The sequence below is a fragment of the Passer montanus genome, unplaced genomic scaffold (assembly GCF_014805655.1).
Source record: "Passer montanus isolate IOZ18808 unplaced genomic scaffold, ASM1480565v1 scaffold38, whole genome shotgun sequence".
Lineage (NCBI taxonomy): Eukaryota > Metazoa > Chordata > Aves > Passeriformes > Passeridae > Passer > Passer montanus.
In genome coordinates, this window is record NW_024368596.1 from 3934083 (window position 1) to 3951365 (window position 17283).

A 17283-nucleotide genomic window follows, 5' to 3' on the forward strand; every position below is an offset into this window, starting at 1 on the left:
ATCAAATAATTTCCTGCATTTCTCCTTTTAAGATTCTTTCAGTCATCTACTTGTAGACATCCAGCTTGTTCTGGTGCTTCGAATGAGCTGGTTGTGCTCTTGATTGATGCACCATGGCACCAGATATGGAGTCATCTACACTGAACTCAGAAACAAACTCCCTCTGTCAGAGCATTTTCACATTCCAGATCACTTTCAAGATGTCCACTGAGAGGTTGAATGATTATCACACAACTCTCCACTTGTGTCTGCAGGCTCTGGAGATTCGTTCTCTGGATTCAACCAGGCTTGTATTCCCTAACAATTCCTGGTATCCCTTCATGTTTTCTTAGGCTAGAACAGTAGCAATGAAAACCTTACCCATGGCACAACTCTCTAGTCCACCAGGAAAATAAAGGACAAGTTGTCAAGCTCTCAAAACCTAAAACCTTTGTTCTGCTTTGCTGCAAGGGTCCTGCTGCATGCAATGTGGAAAGCCAAGAGAAGCTGCAATTTGGGGGCACATCTTGTGACAGGAGCTCGACTTGTTCTCCAGAAAAGGATCTTGAAAAGAGCAAACGTCACTGTGGAGAAGAGTCTTGGAAAAGCCAAACAGCTTTCCAGAAGTGCAATGAAAATGGAAAGAAACAAACTGAGATGTTCACATCTACTATTAATTCCCTTCCTTATATGCTCCCCTTTTCTATGTTGCACTAGTTCTACATCACAGTAATTCCAAATTATTACCTCAAAGACCTAGGACTTAGCAGTTTTCTACACTCTACAGTATCATTAGCTACACACAGTTTGCCTTCACTCTGTTTTGCTTTGAAAGCAATGCAGGAGACACCAGAAAGCTGCAAATGCAAGATTTCAGAGCACAGTGCTTTGGTCAGCCATGGGTTCTAGAGACAGGGTATGTGTTCCCCCAGTATTTCACCCTCAGCAGTGACAATCCACATCAGCAACAAAGGTGATTCCTGGGACATTGTGCAGGGGTCAAAACTCTGTGTCTTGGCTTCACAAAGTTCACCTGTTCTGGCAGACTCAGGATCCAAACAAATTGGCTTTTCTGGATGTGTCAATGAACAGCAGGAGAAATAAAGCAGCCAGCAGAGAGGGCCTTTGCTCCAGGCTGAAAGTGCTGGATTGGCAGGGAGAAGCAGACAGGCAAAGTGGTGAGATCACAAACTAACACTGCAGCACTTCGAACTGAAGTCATCATATCAAGTCCAGCATAAATCAGGGTGGTGGTGCCTCCACAGATCGATTAGAGTAGTTACATGCCAAGTTTACTAGAAAGATTGGATATTATCCATCTACATATTGCAGGAGTAATTATCTCTCCTTCCCAGCTTGCACCATGAATATTTCAAATAACACTTGAGCAAAATAAAATTAAATCCTTTAATGTCTTTATCAGATTGTCTATATTCCACACTATTTTGATATTTCTTTCAGAGTTAGGATGTCCTAACATGTAGGATAAAATGTTCAGTGCTACATATTTTAAATGTGCTAAGCAGTGCAATGTGCTAACAGCCTTTGCTGCACTTGTATGACATCTGCCCAGGGAGAGGTCTACTCCCAAATCACCTTCTTTTCTGTAGGTACCTGCTGTCCTGCTTCTACCTGTGCACCAGTCTGGGAAGGTCCAGCACCTGGCTCTGCTTTCCTGCCATGCCACGAGCACAAAAGGCATCTTGCACACCAGCACAGACTGAAGCTCAGGGATTTTCAAAGAAGTGAAAAAAAGCTATTTTTTATAGAATTCCTTGTCTGTGCCCTCTGTTGATTCCACTAGGCACCACTGAAAGAAGTCTGCTCCTATCATATTCACCCTCCCTGGCGCCCTGGGGGATGTGTATGTGTGATGAGAGCCCCTCAAGCCCTCTCCAGCTGCTCCCCGTGCTCCCGAGCTCTCCCGCTGCTGCAGGGCTGTGTGCTCTGCCCTCCCTGCAACCACACCTTTCCCTGCACCAAAGACGTGAGGACAAGTGGGTAATTCTCTTGGGCAATAAATGCAAGAAGTTAAATTACTCTATGAGAACACTGAGTTCATGGAGTGTCTGGATGACTGATAGCCAGGCCACTGACATCACAAGAAATCAAGAAGAAGGGAAGTTCATGGCACCTGCTTTTACATGGATCTTCTTGGAAGCCAGTTTGTTTCCACATGCAGGTCCCACAGACTGTGTTCAGAGCTCGAACAAAGAGTCCATTTCTTTCTATAGGAAATAGTGGAGTTGATGCAAAATCATCTAAAACATAAGAAGATCACCTAAACAGCATTTCAGAGGTAAGATGGGGGACCTGACCAGAATTTTATACCAGCTTTCAAAACGAATGATAAACTCAACCTCCTTTGTCAGGCATTCAGCCCACAATTTTAAAATAAGTATTGCATGAACAGTTAATAAGGTCCTACCTCCAAATGCTTCTGAGATAACAAAAGTTAGACTTGGAGAATACAGAATGTCCCGGAAACAAGCTGGAAGGAAATGTAGATCCACAACCATTTCTTTCAGGTATTGTTAGGCCTGTCAGTTATTCCAATTACAGGCAAACTGAGCTATCAGAGCTGCTGGACCAGAGTCCTGCTGGGCGCTGCTCCTCCTGGCTGGAACCAGGAGAGCGTTCCCTTCACCGCGCCTGAGCAAACCCCTGGGAGAAAATCCCACAGAACGCAGCTGGCATTTCCGCTGAGCTGCCGTGCGGGCTGGCAGCCTGGGCAGCAGGACAGCGGCTTCATTCCATGGATACATCCCGCGGGGCTCCGCTCCCCGCGCCCGGGCGGGAGCGGCGCTGCGGGCACCGCGCCCCCTGGCGGGCCCGCTCCGATCCCGGAACCGCCCGGTCCCGGAACCGCTCCGATCCCAAAATTGCTCTGCTCCCAGAACCGCCCCGATCCCCGAACCGCCCCGGTCCCAGAACTGCCCTGATTCCAGAACTGCCCTGATTCCAGAACCGCCCCGATCCCCGAACCGCCCCGATCCCAGAACCGCCCCGGTCCCGGAACCGCTCCGATCCCAAAATTGTTCTGCTCCCAGAACCGCCCCGATCCCCGAACCGCCCCGGTCCCAGAACTGCCCTGATTCCAGAACTGCCCTGATTCCAGAACCGCCCCGATCCCAGAACCACCCCGATTCCCGAACCGCCCCAATCCCAGAACCGCTCCGATCCCAAAATTGCTCTGCTCCCCGAACCGCCCCGATCCCAGAACCGCCCCGGTCCCGGAACCGCCCCGATCCCAAAACCGCCCCAATCCCCAAACTGCCCCGGTCCCAGAACCGCCCTGATCCCAAAACCGCCCCGATCCCCGAACCGCCCCGGTCCCGGAACCGCCCCGGTCCCCGAATCGCCCCGGTCCCAAAACCGCCCCAATCCCAGAACCGCCCCAATCCCCAAACTGCCCCGGTCCCAGAACCGCCCTGGTCCCAGAACTGCTCTGATCCCAGAACCGCCCCGGTCCCAAAGCTGCCCTGATCCCAAAGCTGCCCCGCTGCAGCTGCCAGGAACTGTGCTGGGAAAAAGTTACTACAGGCGCCTATTCCCTCTCCTTCCCAGAGAAAATCGAGTGCTGCCGTTACTGAGAAGAGATGTTTTTCTCCTCGCATGAACTCAGTCTCTGCGGCGTTGGGTCAATCTAACTCCACGCAAATAAGACACAAAACACCTGCAGAAAAATCTTCCCGATGACAGCAGTGATAGGACAGAGGGGGCGGCTTCACGCTGGCAGAGGACGGGGGTAGATGGGAAGAAATGCTTCCTGTGAGGGTGGTGAGCCACTGGAACAGGTCACCCAGAGAAGCTGTGTCTGCCCTGGAAGTGCTCCAGGCCAGGCTGGATGGGGCTCTGGGTAATCTGGACAAGTAGAAGATGTCCCTGCCCATGGCAGGGTTGGATCAAGATGATCTCTAAGATCCCTTCCAAGCCAAACCATTCTATGACAATTCAATGATGATGATGATGATGACATGTTTCCACCAGTGATTTCTCTAATCAGAGAGGAATGGGAAAGTTGTTACTAATATCTTGACCTCTAAAATTTTCCATAGTAAGAGCTATTAATAGACCAGTTTTATCTTAGGGGTGTGTGTGTAACAACAAACCAGTAACAGGTAAAACTGATAGCAGGTAAAAGGACTTGTGATAAAGGATGAGGAAGGAGTCATCATTAGGGAAGTTTTTTTCTCTTTGTTCCTTCTCATCAACTTTAAATTACCTGATTTCCTGCACATCTGAACTTTGCCCAGAACAAACTACTTCACTGTTGTAAGGCTAAGTGGGTGTGATATGATGTGACAACATACATAATGTTGTCTTGTTGTATCAGAAAACAAGGTTGGCTGTAAAGTTGCATTGATTTTATGGTAAAGTCAGCAGGACGGGAGGAGGATGGAGGGAAACTGTGATCAAAACCCAAAGGCCTAACACAGCCAGAGTGCTACGGTCCCTGTAGCCCACACAGCAGCAGAGAATGCAGATAATGGCCCGAGATGTGAGGTCTGGCCCCAACCAAGACTCATCTGATAACCCTGGAGGCTGCTGCTCCTGCTTTCCTCAGGAGCCCTCAGACTTCTGTCAGCAGCAGCACAGATTTTTCCCTCACTGCTCTGCCAACAGAGCATCTCATATGCAAAGATCTCCTACACAAATGGCAGAGAGGATTATCCACCACGTCTCCTCAGAGCTCTCTGGGAGACGCCACCATGCAGCCCTCAGACTGCTGTCAGCAGCAGCACAGATTTTTCCCTTACTGCTCTGCCAACAGGGCATCTCATATGCAAAGATCTACACAAATGGCAGAGAGGATTAACCACCACGTCTCCTCAGAGCTCTCTGGGAGACGCCACCATGGCAGATTCCAGCCAGGCAGGAGTCTTCCTTCCTCAGCCCTGTGAACAGCTCTGCTCTTTCTGCATCCCTGGCTACTCCTGGCTCTTAACACTGTGCTGCAATGCTCACCTCTCTTCAGGCTTTCCCAGTTCTGCCCAGAGGACATACAGCTCCACACTTTGCCCTGAGGAAACAGAGACAGGATGCTTCTGCTGTGCTGATTAGATTAAAAACTCATCTCACTGAAGTATTTTGTCCTCACTGTGTATCCACTTACTATCCACTAAGGTCCTACAACACAACTATGGGAAACAGTCTTACAAAAATCACAATTTGTCTTTGAGAAAACCAAATGAAGTAAGAAAGATGGGATTTCATTCATGTCTCATGAAGTACACTCACTCTCAGGTGACAAATCTGTTGCTTTCGAAATTTAAAATATCCTTTTAGTTCTGGAAAACAACCCCAAACAAATGTGAAAAGTCAGGGTCTGTTTTCAGAGCTCATGTAGTTATCTTCTCTCTGGAGTCTAGTCTAATGGCTGAGTTGGTGACACCACAGTCACCAAGCATTCCATCCCCAGGTCCCAATTCCCTTCTCCTCAGCTGACCTCCAGAAGAACTGGCGGCCCTGCTGCCATCACCTTGGGCCAGCTGGGACCACCACTGACTGCAATTAATGCAGCTGGCATCACTTTTGCAACTACATCAACCCAGTGCAATTCTTTCTTTATTCATCCACTGTTAGCAAACTCCAAACCCAAATTTAAAAAGCAAGCTAATCTGAATTGTGACCTGCCAGCTGTTGTATCAAAATCACTTTCCCTAGAGGTAGAACAAAAGCTCTGGTTCCTTTGCTACACATTTGCAGTAACACATTTAAGCACCGCCTGCAAGCACTGGCTCTGCCATGGCATCAGGAGGGTCCAAGCTGTTGTAGCAGAGCGAGCCATTGCACTGCCAGTACTCTACAGCTCATTTTTTATTTGCTGTGTATACCCATCAGGAAAACAAGCCTCAAGCCAAAGGATTCCAAATGCAGCTCCACCAAAGTACAGTTCAAGGAACTAGCAAAGCAGACATGAACTTTGTACTAAAGCACTCAGGAGACAGGTTGGCATAGAGGGACTCACAGAAATAAAAGCTAAGCAATACAGTATCAGAGTAAGGTTCTCAGACCTATGCTGCAGCTGTGTGGAACTGATTGTGCTGGGAATCAGGTTTTACAGGGAAGACAGAAGAAAGTCAGTGAATGCTTTCTGTCCTCGCACATCTCTCAGACTGAGCTGAACTGGAAACACCTCGCTGCAAGGATGGTCTCTGCCTCCTTGAGAGGGCGTGAGGATGCTCTGTGTGCAGCTGAGAAGGAAAGTGCATCTCTCCAGGAGCTGGATGCAGCTCAGTGGGTGCACATTACATGTTAAGACGCTGATCACAAAAAAGGCTCTAATCAGGATCCCATTCTGTCAGTGCCCAAGAGCCAGGATCCACAGCGGAGCTCTTGCCCACACTGCTCCCCACGAACGGGGCAGGGCCAGGAGAGCCTTGGCTTCGTGCTGGGCACTGCCAGCGCTCACCAGAACCACCACACGATGGTGGTGTCGGCCTGCGGAAGAAGGAAACGCACCGAGCCCAGCTCGAAACCACCCCCACGACACAGCCAAGTCGGAAAGGTCCCTGCTCCCTAATCAACGGAGTCAGGACTAAAAGATTTCCCCAATCTTCCCCTTCCAAGTGCAAAGACTTCTTTGCACCCCGCTCAAAGAGCAACACGAACTTCTTTGCCCTAACAAAGCTTTGCACTCTCCCAGAGTCCAGCCACTGAACTTGAGAACATCTGGCAAAAACAGAGCTCACGGAGAAAGCTGCCAGCTGAGAAAGCTCTCTGCCTACAACTTCAACTGCATCCATCAATTTCCGCACACACCCTGCTGGTAGCACTTTCCTTCTCAGCTCTAGGCACCATATGAAGCCCTCAGTCTCCCAGAGTCTGGATGCAAAGAGAACAGCAGCAGGGACTGCTCACACACTGAAGGTGCTAGGACAAAAAACTCGACTCTGGTGTTTGCATTCCCCCTGGCAGTTGGACAGCTCTAACCCAGAGAACTGCCTATTGGGAAAAGCCTCTAAATTCACTAGGAGTACCCAGCGTGTGGCTCCAAACTTGCTTTCCTTGCCAAAGAGAGGAACTACAAGCCCATCTCCAAACAAATGGCATCCCCTCCTCTAAATGACAAAACATCCAGGGACTGATCCCATACAAAAGTGCTGGAGCACTGTTACTGGGCATTACCTACCCAGGGAGATACATCAGCCACACACCAAGACTCTGTGTTGCTGCTTACCTTGTCTGAAAGACGTGTGCTGCCAGAATTTCAGAAGGCCGCCGCTGAGAAGTGGAAACCACATGCCAAATTCAATCTTTCACAAGATCACCTTCCTAAGATGGATACCAACTCCTTAGCTGTACAAACTGAGGCAGTGTTTCCACACTGACTATGCCAAGACAGCTCTCCTCACTGCTGAATTCCCACTCCTTTCCTCATCCTTCCAGCAGGATGAGCTCTGTGAATCCCCTTGACCCTCCCCACTATTCCCAGACAGTGCCTTGCACTCAGTGTTGGCAAGTGTTGTGTTCTCATCTCCTGCAGCCTGAGGGGTGAACAGTCTGTGCTGCCAGGCCAGCATGCCCCTCTGGGCAGGGACAAGGCTGAAGGGCTTTCCCATTCCAGAGGAGCCAGCATTAGGCCTGAGCAAGGCCTGGCAGGGCTGGAGCTGGGTCTGGCCTGTTGTCTGGGACTTACTGCCCACCAATCACCCCCACACCATGCTCTGATCTACAGGGACAGAAGGGTCCCTGTGTGCCTTGGATGTCCCTGTATCCATGGACAGAAGGTCTGTCTGAACAAGGGCTTCCACAATGTTGTTGTACCCATGGGTATGGGATGAACATGGAGAGTAAAAGTGTCAATGCTTGCACACTCCTTCCTTGTGCAGTGCCCCATCTCTGCACACCCCACTTATAGATGTATTATAAGGACAGGGATGGACAGAGATTTCCCCCAGAGCTCTAACTTTGGCATAACTCACCTTGTAAGCAGGCAGCCACAGGATTTTTTTCCCAGTTGTGTGAGGTGTCTGAGAGCTGAAGGAGCAGCATTCAGAAGCAGTTTCAGGATTTCTAGGCAGGAAGTGGAGCTGACAATCATCCACGTAACTCGCCGTAGTCACTGGGATGGGCTGCTGCTTCTTTAGGAATATGGCACGATGGAGACAGGAGACTTGGAAAAATTCCAGCTCTCTGTGGATTTCTGCAAAGGGGGAGCACCAGAAACACTTTGGGTCTGCTTGGGGGACACAAGCCCAAGGAGCTGGGGTGGCAGAGGGTGGCCTGGGCTGGTAGCAGGTCAGGTCCTGTGTCAGGGCAACATAGAGTGACACAGGACAAAATAAAAGCACACACAACCCCACTGATGAAGATTTCTGATGATGCACATCCTACAGGAAAAGCTGCTGTCACACAATCCACTGGAATTTATAACTTTTATTTGCAATACTTTAGGTCCAAGTTTCAAACTGCAATATTTTTACACTCAAGACACAGTCATGCACAATCCATATTTCAATTTCCTATTGCTTCAACCACAATTTAAAATAACTTAATATTGGAAACAAAACCCAAAATCTTTAAAAAAAGGATGCTGAGGTCAATAAGATGGATCCATGCCATCAGCACATTTACAAAGTAAATAACTTAGTTCTCCTTTTAAAAAGATCAGTTACCTCTTAATCCAAAGTTACAGATTTTTCACTACACATTTGTTTTTTGTTTTTCTCTTTCATATTTTTCTGTTTTTTCTTTTCTTTTTTCTTTTTTTTAAACAGATAACACGTCCTAAAAAAGGAATGTACAGCAAAATGAGATACATTTCTGATAAACAATGAAAATGTAGGCTCCTCCTCTGTTTACTTTTGTCTGGATACCCTGAAGAAAAAAATCTAGCTCACACCAGCATAGGTGTAAACTGGTTGCTTTGGACTAAACTGGAGTTTAGCACTGGTGACATCCTGATCCAGTCAAGAGTTGCAGAATTCTTTTGCAGATCTCAAACCATGTGTTTGCAGGCAGAGCACCTGCAGTGCTGACGCACCAGCACACGAGAACAAATCTGCTAACGTTCCCCACAGATTTGGGCTCTGCCCAAGAAGGAGGTGCTACAGTCCTTAGCTGCTGGTTCCTGTGTGGAGCAGCTCCCTCGCTGCTGGCTGAGCTGCTCAGGCAGCCCCTGGCCCTGCAGGGCTGAGGCCTTTCCCCCTGCAGTGCTACAGACGGATTTAGCAGCATTGGTTAACGTGGGGATACACAGAGGGACCAAAAGCAGTTGCCTTTGTACAGCTAAGCTCAAAGGTCAAAAATATCAAGAGACAATGTGGAAGAGACTCACAGGCTGCCTGTCTGCTGTGCTGCCCCACTTGTGACCAGCAGAGTTTTGTGCGAGGCAGGGTGAGAAAAGGGGCAGCTCCCACCCAGCCAGGCAGCCAAGGACCCATCCAGCCCGGGGCTTGGGGCACTGCCAGCAGCTGCTGCTTCAGCAACCACTTCAGCTGTCACTGAAAGCAACAACCAAATTCTCACTGGCTCCAGAGGGAGCAGCAGCAGTGCTTCAATTTGATCCCTAAGCCTGGGGCAGGGCTGGACACACAGCATGCAGCAAGATATGGACCCTTCAAAACAACCTCCTGCCACTACTGCCTCCCATTTGCAGTGGTGTCACACCAGCCTGAGGCACTGGGAACCCTCAATGCACTGACAATGCACAGATGGCAGGCCCTGGGCTCCTGGAGGTTTTGCAAGGAACAGAGGTGGGGGCTCCCTCCCCATATTGAGTTTCCAGATGGAAAAGGCTGCTGTGACCAGGCAGCTCAAAGGACAGAGAAGTGAGGGTCTCACCACTTTATCTGTGCCAGTTACTCAGTCTTGGGCAGCAGCCACTGAGCACAGGGGCAGCAAAGGGCACAGAAAGAGGGACAAAACTAGTCAAGTGCAAAGACTGGAAAGAGTGAGACCTGGGAGGAGTAACATGCTGCTTCATTCCACCCCTTTGGAAAGCTCTTTCCTGCTTCAAACTCCTGAGAGGCATGAAGGGCAGAGAGGAGGTTACACATAAATGATACTCATGTTTTCACACACTCATCCTCTCCGTGTTCTAGAAGAAATTGGATGAAATGTGTTCTTCTCCCCGAGTCATCTGGTTAAGCATGAGCAGCTCAGCACTAGGAGCTAAAGGAGCTGAAGCCTTGGGCCACAAGAGCAGACCAAGAAGAAACTTTTTGATCAAATGAAGTTGCTAACGTGGACCTAGCTGAATCCATCAGATAGAATCTCAGAACTGTAGAATACTTCATGTTGGAAAAGACCTCTGGATACCAGGCTTGGAACCTGTTCTAATGGCTGGCATCCATAAACCTGTAACACCAGGGAGTTGTGATTCAAAGGTGTGTGCACCTGTGTCTGACAGCTCTTCTGACCTGCATTCATGGCTGCCAGCCCAGGCCATGGTGCCCAGCCCTGCTCCTTTTAGCTCTGCACCTCAATTGGGCGAGGCAGCTGCTGCTCACAAGCCTCCAGCAGCTGTGAAGATGGTGCCACCAACCAGAGCAGAAGGTCCCTTACACACACTGCTGAAGCTGATGTGTGGTCTGCTTGAAAACTGTGCAGGGAAAAGTCACTGTGATCACAGACTATTACATCAATTAGCACTTTTCAATATTATCAACTTTAACTAATGATATTGCCCCCAGCTTCCTCAGTCAGGGTGAGACTCTCACAGAACTCAAGTGCTTGCCTGGAGGAATTGCTAAGCAGCAAGAACAAGGTTTGCAGGCTTGTGCCCACATGGCAGCCCAAAGGTCACTCTCCCTCCTCCTCTTTGCTATAAGACCATTTTTTCCTTTGAGATAACTCTTGGTACATGCAACTGTTGGTAGGCTCAGGCCAGTGATGGTTTGCAGGCATGATGCACACCTAGGATTATGGCAATCAGCTCTAAACTGCATCCAAAGAGGGATGGATAAGTGAGATTCTTCAAGTTTCAGTGAGGAAAAATAAAATTACCCTGTCAGCTCAAGGACAGACACAAGCAAAGAGAGGTTTTAAAGATCCCTGAAGTGCAAATCACACTCAAAAAAGGCTTGGATGGTTTCTCTTGAAAGACAAAGGTTATACTTTGCCCGCTTCCTGAAAACTTGGGATAAAATTGGAGATATTTACCTGGAATGGGGAGTGGAGAGTAAAAAAAAGGGGGATGAACACTTACAGGTCTTCATCAAGCCATTATTAAGTTGCTGCACAACTGGGCATGAATGAATGGTCCAAGAGGAAGCAGGAACACCAGGAAGGTGTATGGCCCACTGACTTGGCAGCACTCAGCAAGGCAAAGCTGGCACTTGACTGCATGTCCTGGGTGTCAAGCAAAGAAACACTGGCTCCTTCCTTCAATGGTAGATGTCACAGGGCTCTCTCTGGCTCTTTGCTCACTAGATTTGCTCAGGACTGGACTAAGAAATACAAATATTTACATGCTCAGTGTGAGGAATAGTCAGTAGCCACACCAAGGATTACACACGGGAAATAACTGCTGTATGGACAATAGAGAACAGTGACATTTCCTACAACTAGAGGACAGGAGACAGGTACTTCCCTTCTTGTGGTGACTGGAGTGTGCTTTATTTTTGGTGGCAGGACATAGGGAAGAACTGACTCAAAGACCTGCCAAAGTGCAGTCACAGGCCTCAAAGAAACTCAGCACAAACCCTTGAGCTCTTTTGTGTGTAGTGAGTGGCCAACCATTAACCAAAGATGAAGAATAAATATATTTACAAAAGCACTGGACACAAGAAGTGGGAATGTAACCCCGGCCCAAGTTTGGGATCCAACCCTGAGAGCACTGTAAGATCCACCCCCGTGCAGGTTCCCAGGAGTGCATGCAGGAGCTGCATGGAATTTTACATAGGTATGGTTATCTTTTTTTTTCTTTTTTCTTAAATAAATAAACTTTTCTGTGCTTCTCAAACTTCCCTGACTTTACTGCTACCATGCTTTTGTCCCAAAACACATTTAAACCACAGTGAGCTATGGGCTCATTTCACATGTCTCCATTGCAGGGATGGGAATCATAGTCAAGTTCTTGGTTATGGTATTTCACTGTTTAATTAAAAAATGAAGACAATTAACCAATCTTTTAAAACCTTGGAATAAAAGTGTCTGAAACTTTTAGTTTTCATTTTGCAACAGAAACAGACTACTTATAATACTTCAAAAATATATATAACTAATTGCTTGATCTGAGGATAGCAGTCAGAAAACCCAAGGTGGCTCCAGAGATTTTACACTATTTGTCTCTTTCCTTTCTACAAGGTCAATGCTATTGTCAATCCTAATATATTCTCTGAGCCTGTAAATAATGTACAAGACTTGACCCCCTCAGGACTGGATTTTTGTGGGTTTATATTGTTGGGTTTGTTTTTTTTTTAATACTTGTGTCTTTTCTACATTTAATATCCAGGCTGGGAGGATACAAACACAGCTGCCACCTTTCAGGATCAGTGAGTGTGAATCAGCACCAGAGACTGTCCCAGGCACGGAGCCACAGGGACACTGCAGGTGCATTCCCTGCATGTCATACAGTCTCAGCTGGGCAGGCACAGTCCATGCTGAAAACAGCCACAGGCAGAGACCCTTTCTGCTGAATCTTGTCTGCCTCCCAGGAATTTGCTTTAGAAGAAAAAACTCTAGATTTGCTGATGTAAAGAAAAAGGAATACAGTATTTAATAAAATTAAAAGTAAGGCCTCTTAGGACAGCGGCTGTCTTTAAAAAGTCAGTGCCAACAATATTCTGTATGCTGAGGCATACACTGATTAAAACAACAAAAGCTACCATTTGATTTCCTTATTTTTCGTACCTGCTGTCTTCTGGAAAGTCGTGGCGGTGGAGTTTTTTTTGAAGCAGAGATGCTGAAATACTTATAGGTAAAGGAAATAAATAGGAAATTCCCCCCTTCCCCAATTAAATAGAGTAGTTTGTCAACAGAAGTATGTAGACTGTATGTCCAGCAAACATGTACCATTACAAAGTGCTTTCCTTTTAAAGGATGGTTGTCTGTTCTTTTGTGGATAGGAAAAAATAAAATACATACTGGAACCAAACTGTCACTCATTTCTTCACTTCTTACAGGAATACAAACATATTTCATCCTGCTGAATGCTTTACACATTGAGAGCAGCCCATCTCCAGCCCAAATTACTCTTTTGCAAGGAATCTTCTCCTACAGACACAGATCTTGAGCTGACAGACAAAAACGGGACCTCACAAGAGAAACAAAGTCTTCTAAACAGAACAGAATCATTCATGTTGGAAAAGACTTCTGAGCTCATGGAGTCCAACCATCAACCCAGCACTGCCAAGCCCACCACTAAACCTGTCCCCAAGTGCCCTATCTACAAATCTTTTTATATCCCTCCAGAGATGGTGACTCAGCCACTGCCCTGCACAGCCTGTTCCAATGCCTGACCATCCTTTTGGTGAGGAGATTTTTCCTATATCCAATCTAAACCTTCCCTGGCGCAACTTGCAGCCATTTCCTCTCATCCCATTGCTTGTTATTTGGGAAAAGAGGCTGATTCCCCCACTGCTCCAGCCTCCTTTCAGGTAGCTGCATACTGCTGGCTTATGTTCAGCTGCTCTCAATGAGCACTCCCAGGTCTTTTCCCACCAGGCATTTTCCAGCCACTCCCTCCCAAGCCTGGAGCTGCAGGGGCTTGCAGTGACCCAAGTGCAGGATCTGACACTTTGCCTTGTTGAACCTCATCCAACTGGCCTTGGACCAGCAATCCAGCCTGTCCACCAGATCCCTCTCTCTGCAGAGCCTTCTTCTCCAGCACATCAACACTCCAACCCAGCTTGGTGCTACCCAAGGGTGCCCTTGGTCCCCTCGTCCAGATCACTGATACAGACATTGAACACAACTGGCTCCAGCACCCAGCCCTGGTGCACCCCTGCTGACAGCCCCAGCTGGATGTAACTCCACTCCCCACACCTCTCTGGGCCCAGCCAGCCATCCAGGTTTTTTTCCCAGAGAACAGTGTACCCATGAGCAGCCAGTTTCTCCAGGAGAAAGCTGTGGGAAACACTGGCAGAGAGTTTACTAAATTCCAGGAAGACACATCCATAGCTGTTCCCCTCGTGCCCCAGGGAGGTCAAGCTGTTGTAAAAGGAGATCAGGCAGGTCAGGCAGCACCTGCCTATCACAAACCCACACTAGATGGGCCTGATCCCATGGTTGCTCTGTATGTGCCATGGGATGGCACTCCAGATGATCTGCTCCATGACTTTTCCAAGCACTGAGGTCAGGGTGACAGAGCTGTAGTTCCCAAGATCCTCCTTCCAGGTCTTCGTGTAGATCAATGTCACGTTTGCTGTAGTCCAATCACCTGGCATGTCCCCCTTAGCCAGAACTGCTGGTAAAAGATGGAAAGGGGCTCAGTGAGCTTGGATACTCCTGCCCCTGTTCACCTCCTGCTGTAGCTCTGGCCCAAAGTGGAGGAGTTCCTCTGGCTGGGCACATGTCCCACAGCTGTACTCATGCTTAGGACTGGCCTAAGAGCAGGGCACAGCCTGCAGCTGACACCTGGCTGGCAGCCCGATCCCACCAGAGCTCTGTCTGGGTCGCTGCATGGATTGTGGTGGGTGCAGGACTTAGAGAAGCCATGGCTTTCTGTGGGGGGGACACCATTGCTCCCTGGTCAAGCTGGCAGGGCTTCAGCACCTTCCTGCACACTCTTCTGCACCATCTGCTGTGCTGTGGCCTGTTAGCCTCTCCTGGCCACTCTCACTCCCCAGGGGCTTCTTTTAGGGGGGAAAGCTTGGCTGCCATTGCTCCAGCCCCTGTCAACCACTGTTGCTCCAGCTGTGGGCTCCTGGTGGCTTCCTCAGCTCCTCCCAATGTTCTCCCAGTCCAGGAAACCAGAGCTGCTTGCCTTGGTGTGTTATTTGGCCATCTGAAAAACTGGACCTGTTGTGCTCCCCAGGAAATGAAGAAAAGTTAATTTCTACTTAGCTGTGGTAACTCAAGGAGGGCTGTCTCTGCCAAGGACACTGCGGTGGCCAGCGTGAGCAAGGGGAGCAGCAGTAAGGACACTTGCCACACAAAGACTGCAACTAAACAGGATGCCAAAGCTAGACACGCTCCTGGCCTGATTCAAGAACAGCCCAAGCATCCTTCATTCCTGCTGGCCAGACACGAAGACAGTGTGTACCTTAAAGGCTACTTAACCCTTTGCAGGACCAGGCCAACGTGAAGATCTATAGCAGAAAGCTGTTTTACTGTGGGGGTTTTTTTGCTCACTGAGTGCATGTTGCTTCAGTTGCTGTTTTGAAGATCTTGAATGAGTTGTACTCCTAAAATACAGCAACAAATACGCCATGCAAATGCTTTTACTGAGTGAAGCCACACTGTGTCTTTCAGAAACAAATAAATAAAACACAAATTGTATACTGAAAGTATTCTGCTCCCTTCCAAATCTGCTGACTAGTCAAGCACAATCCTCAGGCACATCCCCAATTCCATCTCTTGCAGCAACTCAAGAGCTTCATTGCGCAGTGCTTGCCATACGTAGGACAGCAGAAAGCAGGCTGGCCTGGTGCCTCCAATTCTGCAATTAATTCCACTTTGCATTTCACACCTTTGATCTTGCTCAGTGCACAACTCCAGGTTTTAAGGCGCTTTCTTCCCGAGCTGGCTGCTGCACTGGCTCCTGCAGATCTGAACTGTGCAGGTTGCTCCCTGTGTCAGCCTCGGCTCCCAGGGCAGAACTCCTGTGCCTAAAGGATGCTCATCTGTACAGGAGCCTGCAGAGCAGCCTGGTCCCCTCCCTCTCTGCTGAGGATTCTGCAGACACTAGGAACCTTTCCCAGGAGCTACGAGACAGCTGGGAGAAGAACAGGCACCCTCAGAAGCGACACCACCGCTCTGCTCTGTTTGCTCTTCTCTACTCCTGCAGAGACTCAGGATGGCCAATCCCACCAGGCTGTGCATTTCTCAGCATGGCCACGATTTCCCTGGAGAACAGCCCCCACCCAGTTTGCCTCTGAGATGGGAGGATTAGCCCTGTCCCAGGAAGAGGCACCCATGGCTAGGCTGCTGCCACTTATCACTAGCAGTGCCTCCTTCCAGCCTGGCTCTGCCGATGCTCAGGCTGCTCTGGGCTCTGCTGGGGCTCAGCCCCAGGCACAGCTGGGTCCACTCTCCCCTCACATTGCTCTGACAGCTTTGCATCAGACGAACCTGTTCTGAGCACACCGAGTGATCTTTCTGCTGCTTCAGCTGAGTAAGACTCTCACCTGGGCAAAGAGATTGCAGTCAGGGGTACAAATCCAATTGGCAAGAACCAAACCACTACACAGTCCCAGCTGAACGCCTTATCTCCACAGGATGTTTTGGCTGTCCCACTCTTCATTCCTTTTTGGTTGGAAATGCAATTGCACTTTCTTCCTCATGTAGAAGTACCACAACTGGGCAGAAACTGGCAAGTGGGCCTTATTCAAAAGGCAGTCTGAAGTTGATGAATGAAGCATTGCCCTTCTCCAATTCCAAACCATACCAAAAACCCCATAAACACGACTTTACATCGTTAAGAAAGAACTGACAATTTAAAAGTGAATGTACAGCTTATTCACAGGGTGAGAAGGAAGGGAATCTTCCAACTGAATTTGCTTTACCTTGGAAATGATTGAGGCAGCAAAGCATTTTCTGTCATTACCTCTCTGTCCTTAGCCCCGATTCATCTTAAAAATAAATTAAGGAGCCAGAAAGCAGGAAGAAGACAAATGATAATTTTTTTACTCCTTGAGGAACTGGGGTGGTCCTACCACCATGACTGTGACCGTTGGTTTGTTCATCCATCCATCTGTCCCGCAGCATGAGAGTTGAGGTTGTCCAGTTTGTGTTCAGTCCTGCTCGGAGCTGGCAGGGCACAGCGCCGAGCTGCAGCGCTAGCGGCTGCTGTTCTTGATCGCTTCCTTCGCTGCGATGATCAGAGGGGTCAGGCTCGACAGAGGCTTGGCTAATTTTAAAAACGGATGCTGCCCAAAGGAAAAGAAACAAGAAAGGTACCATTACTTTCCAAACTCGGTTCCTCACAGGCTCAACCAGGATTCCACTTGTTACCAGAAATACTCAGAAATAGCACTGAGGGGACCATCTGCACTTCCACCTTCATGTCCAGGACACTGCTATCACAGGCAAACAGGGCCCACACACCTATCAATCCATTTTTCCAGGTGTCTTCAGCCTGCTGGGATTTTTGCCCTGCCAGTGCTCTGGCAATGCTGCTTGCTGCCCCACAGCTTTGCTCCTTTCAGGAAACTCAGAAGACTCACTTAGGTTCCCCCTTTCTAAAAACACAAA

At 48.6% G+C, this 17283-nt stretch overlaps 1 protein-coding gene across 4 annotated transcripts in view; it reads right to left on the reverse strand.

Annotated features, from left to right (window-relative positions):
* Positions 1–8346: 8346 nt before the first annotated feature.
* LOC120506158 (serine/threonine-protein kinase PAK 3) overlaps positions 8347–17283 on the reverse strand; it is a 125815-nt gene continuing 116878 nt past the window's right edge. For 3 of the 4 annotated variants that reach the window (XM_039717381.1, XM_039717380.1, XM_039717382.1), the window contains exon 15: positions 16782–16958. In XM_039717381.1, the coding sequence (XP_039573315.1) occupies positions 16869–16958 (90 nt within the window). In that variant the 3' untranslated portion in view covers positions 16782–16868. Of the gene's footprint in view, positions 16959–17283 lie in introns of all 4 variants that reach the window. The other variant, XM_039717379.1, reaches the window with a different exon arrangement.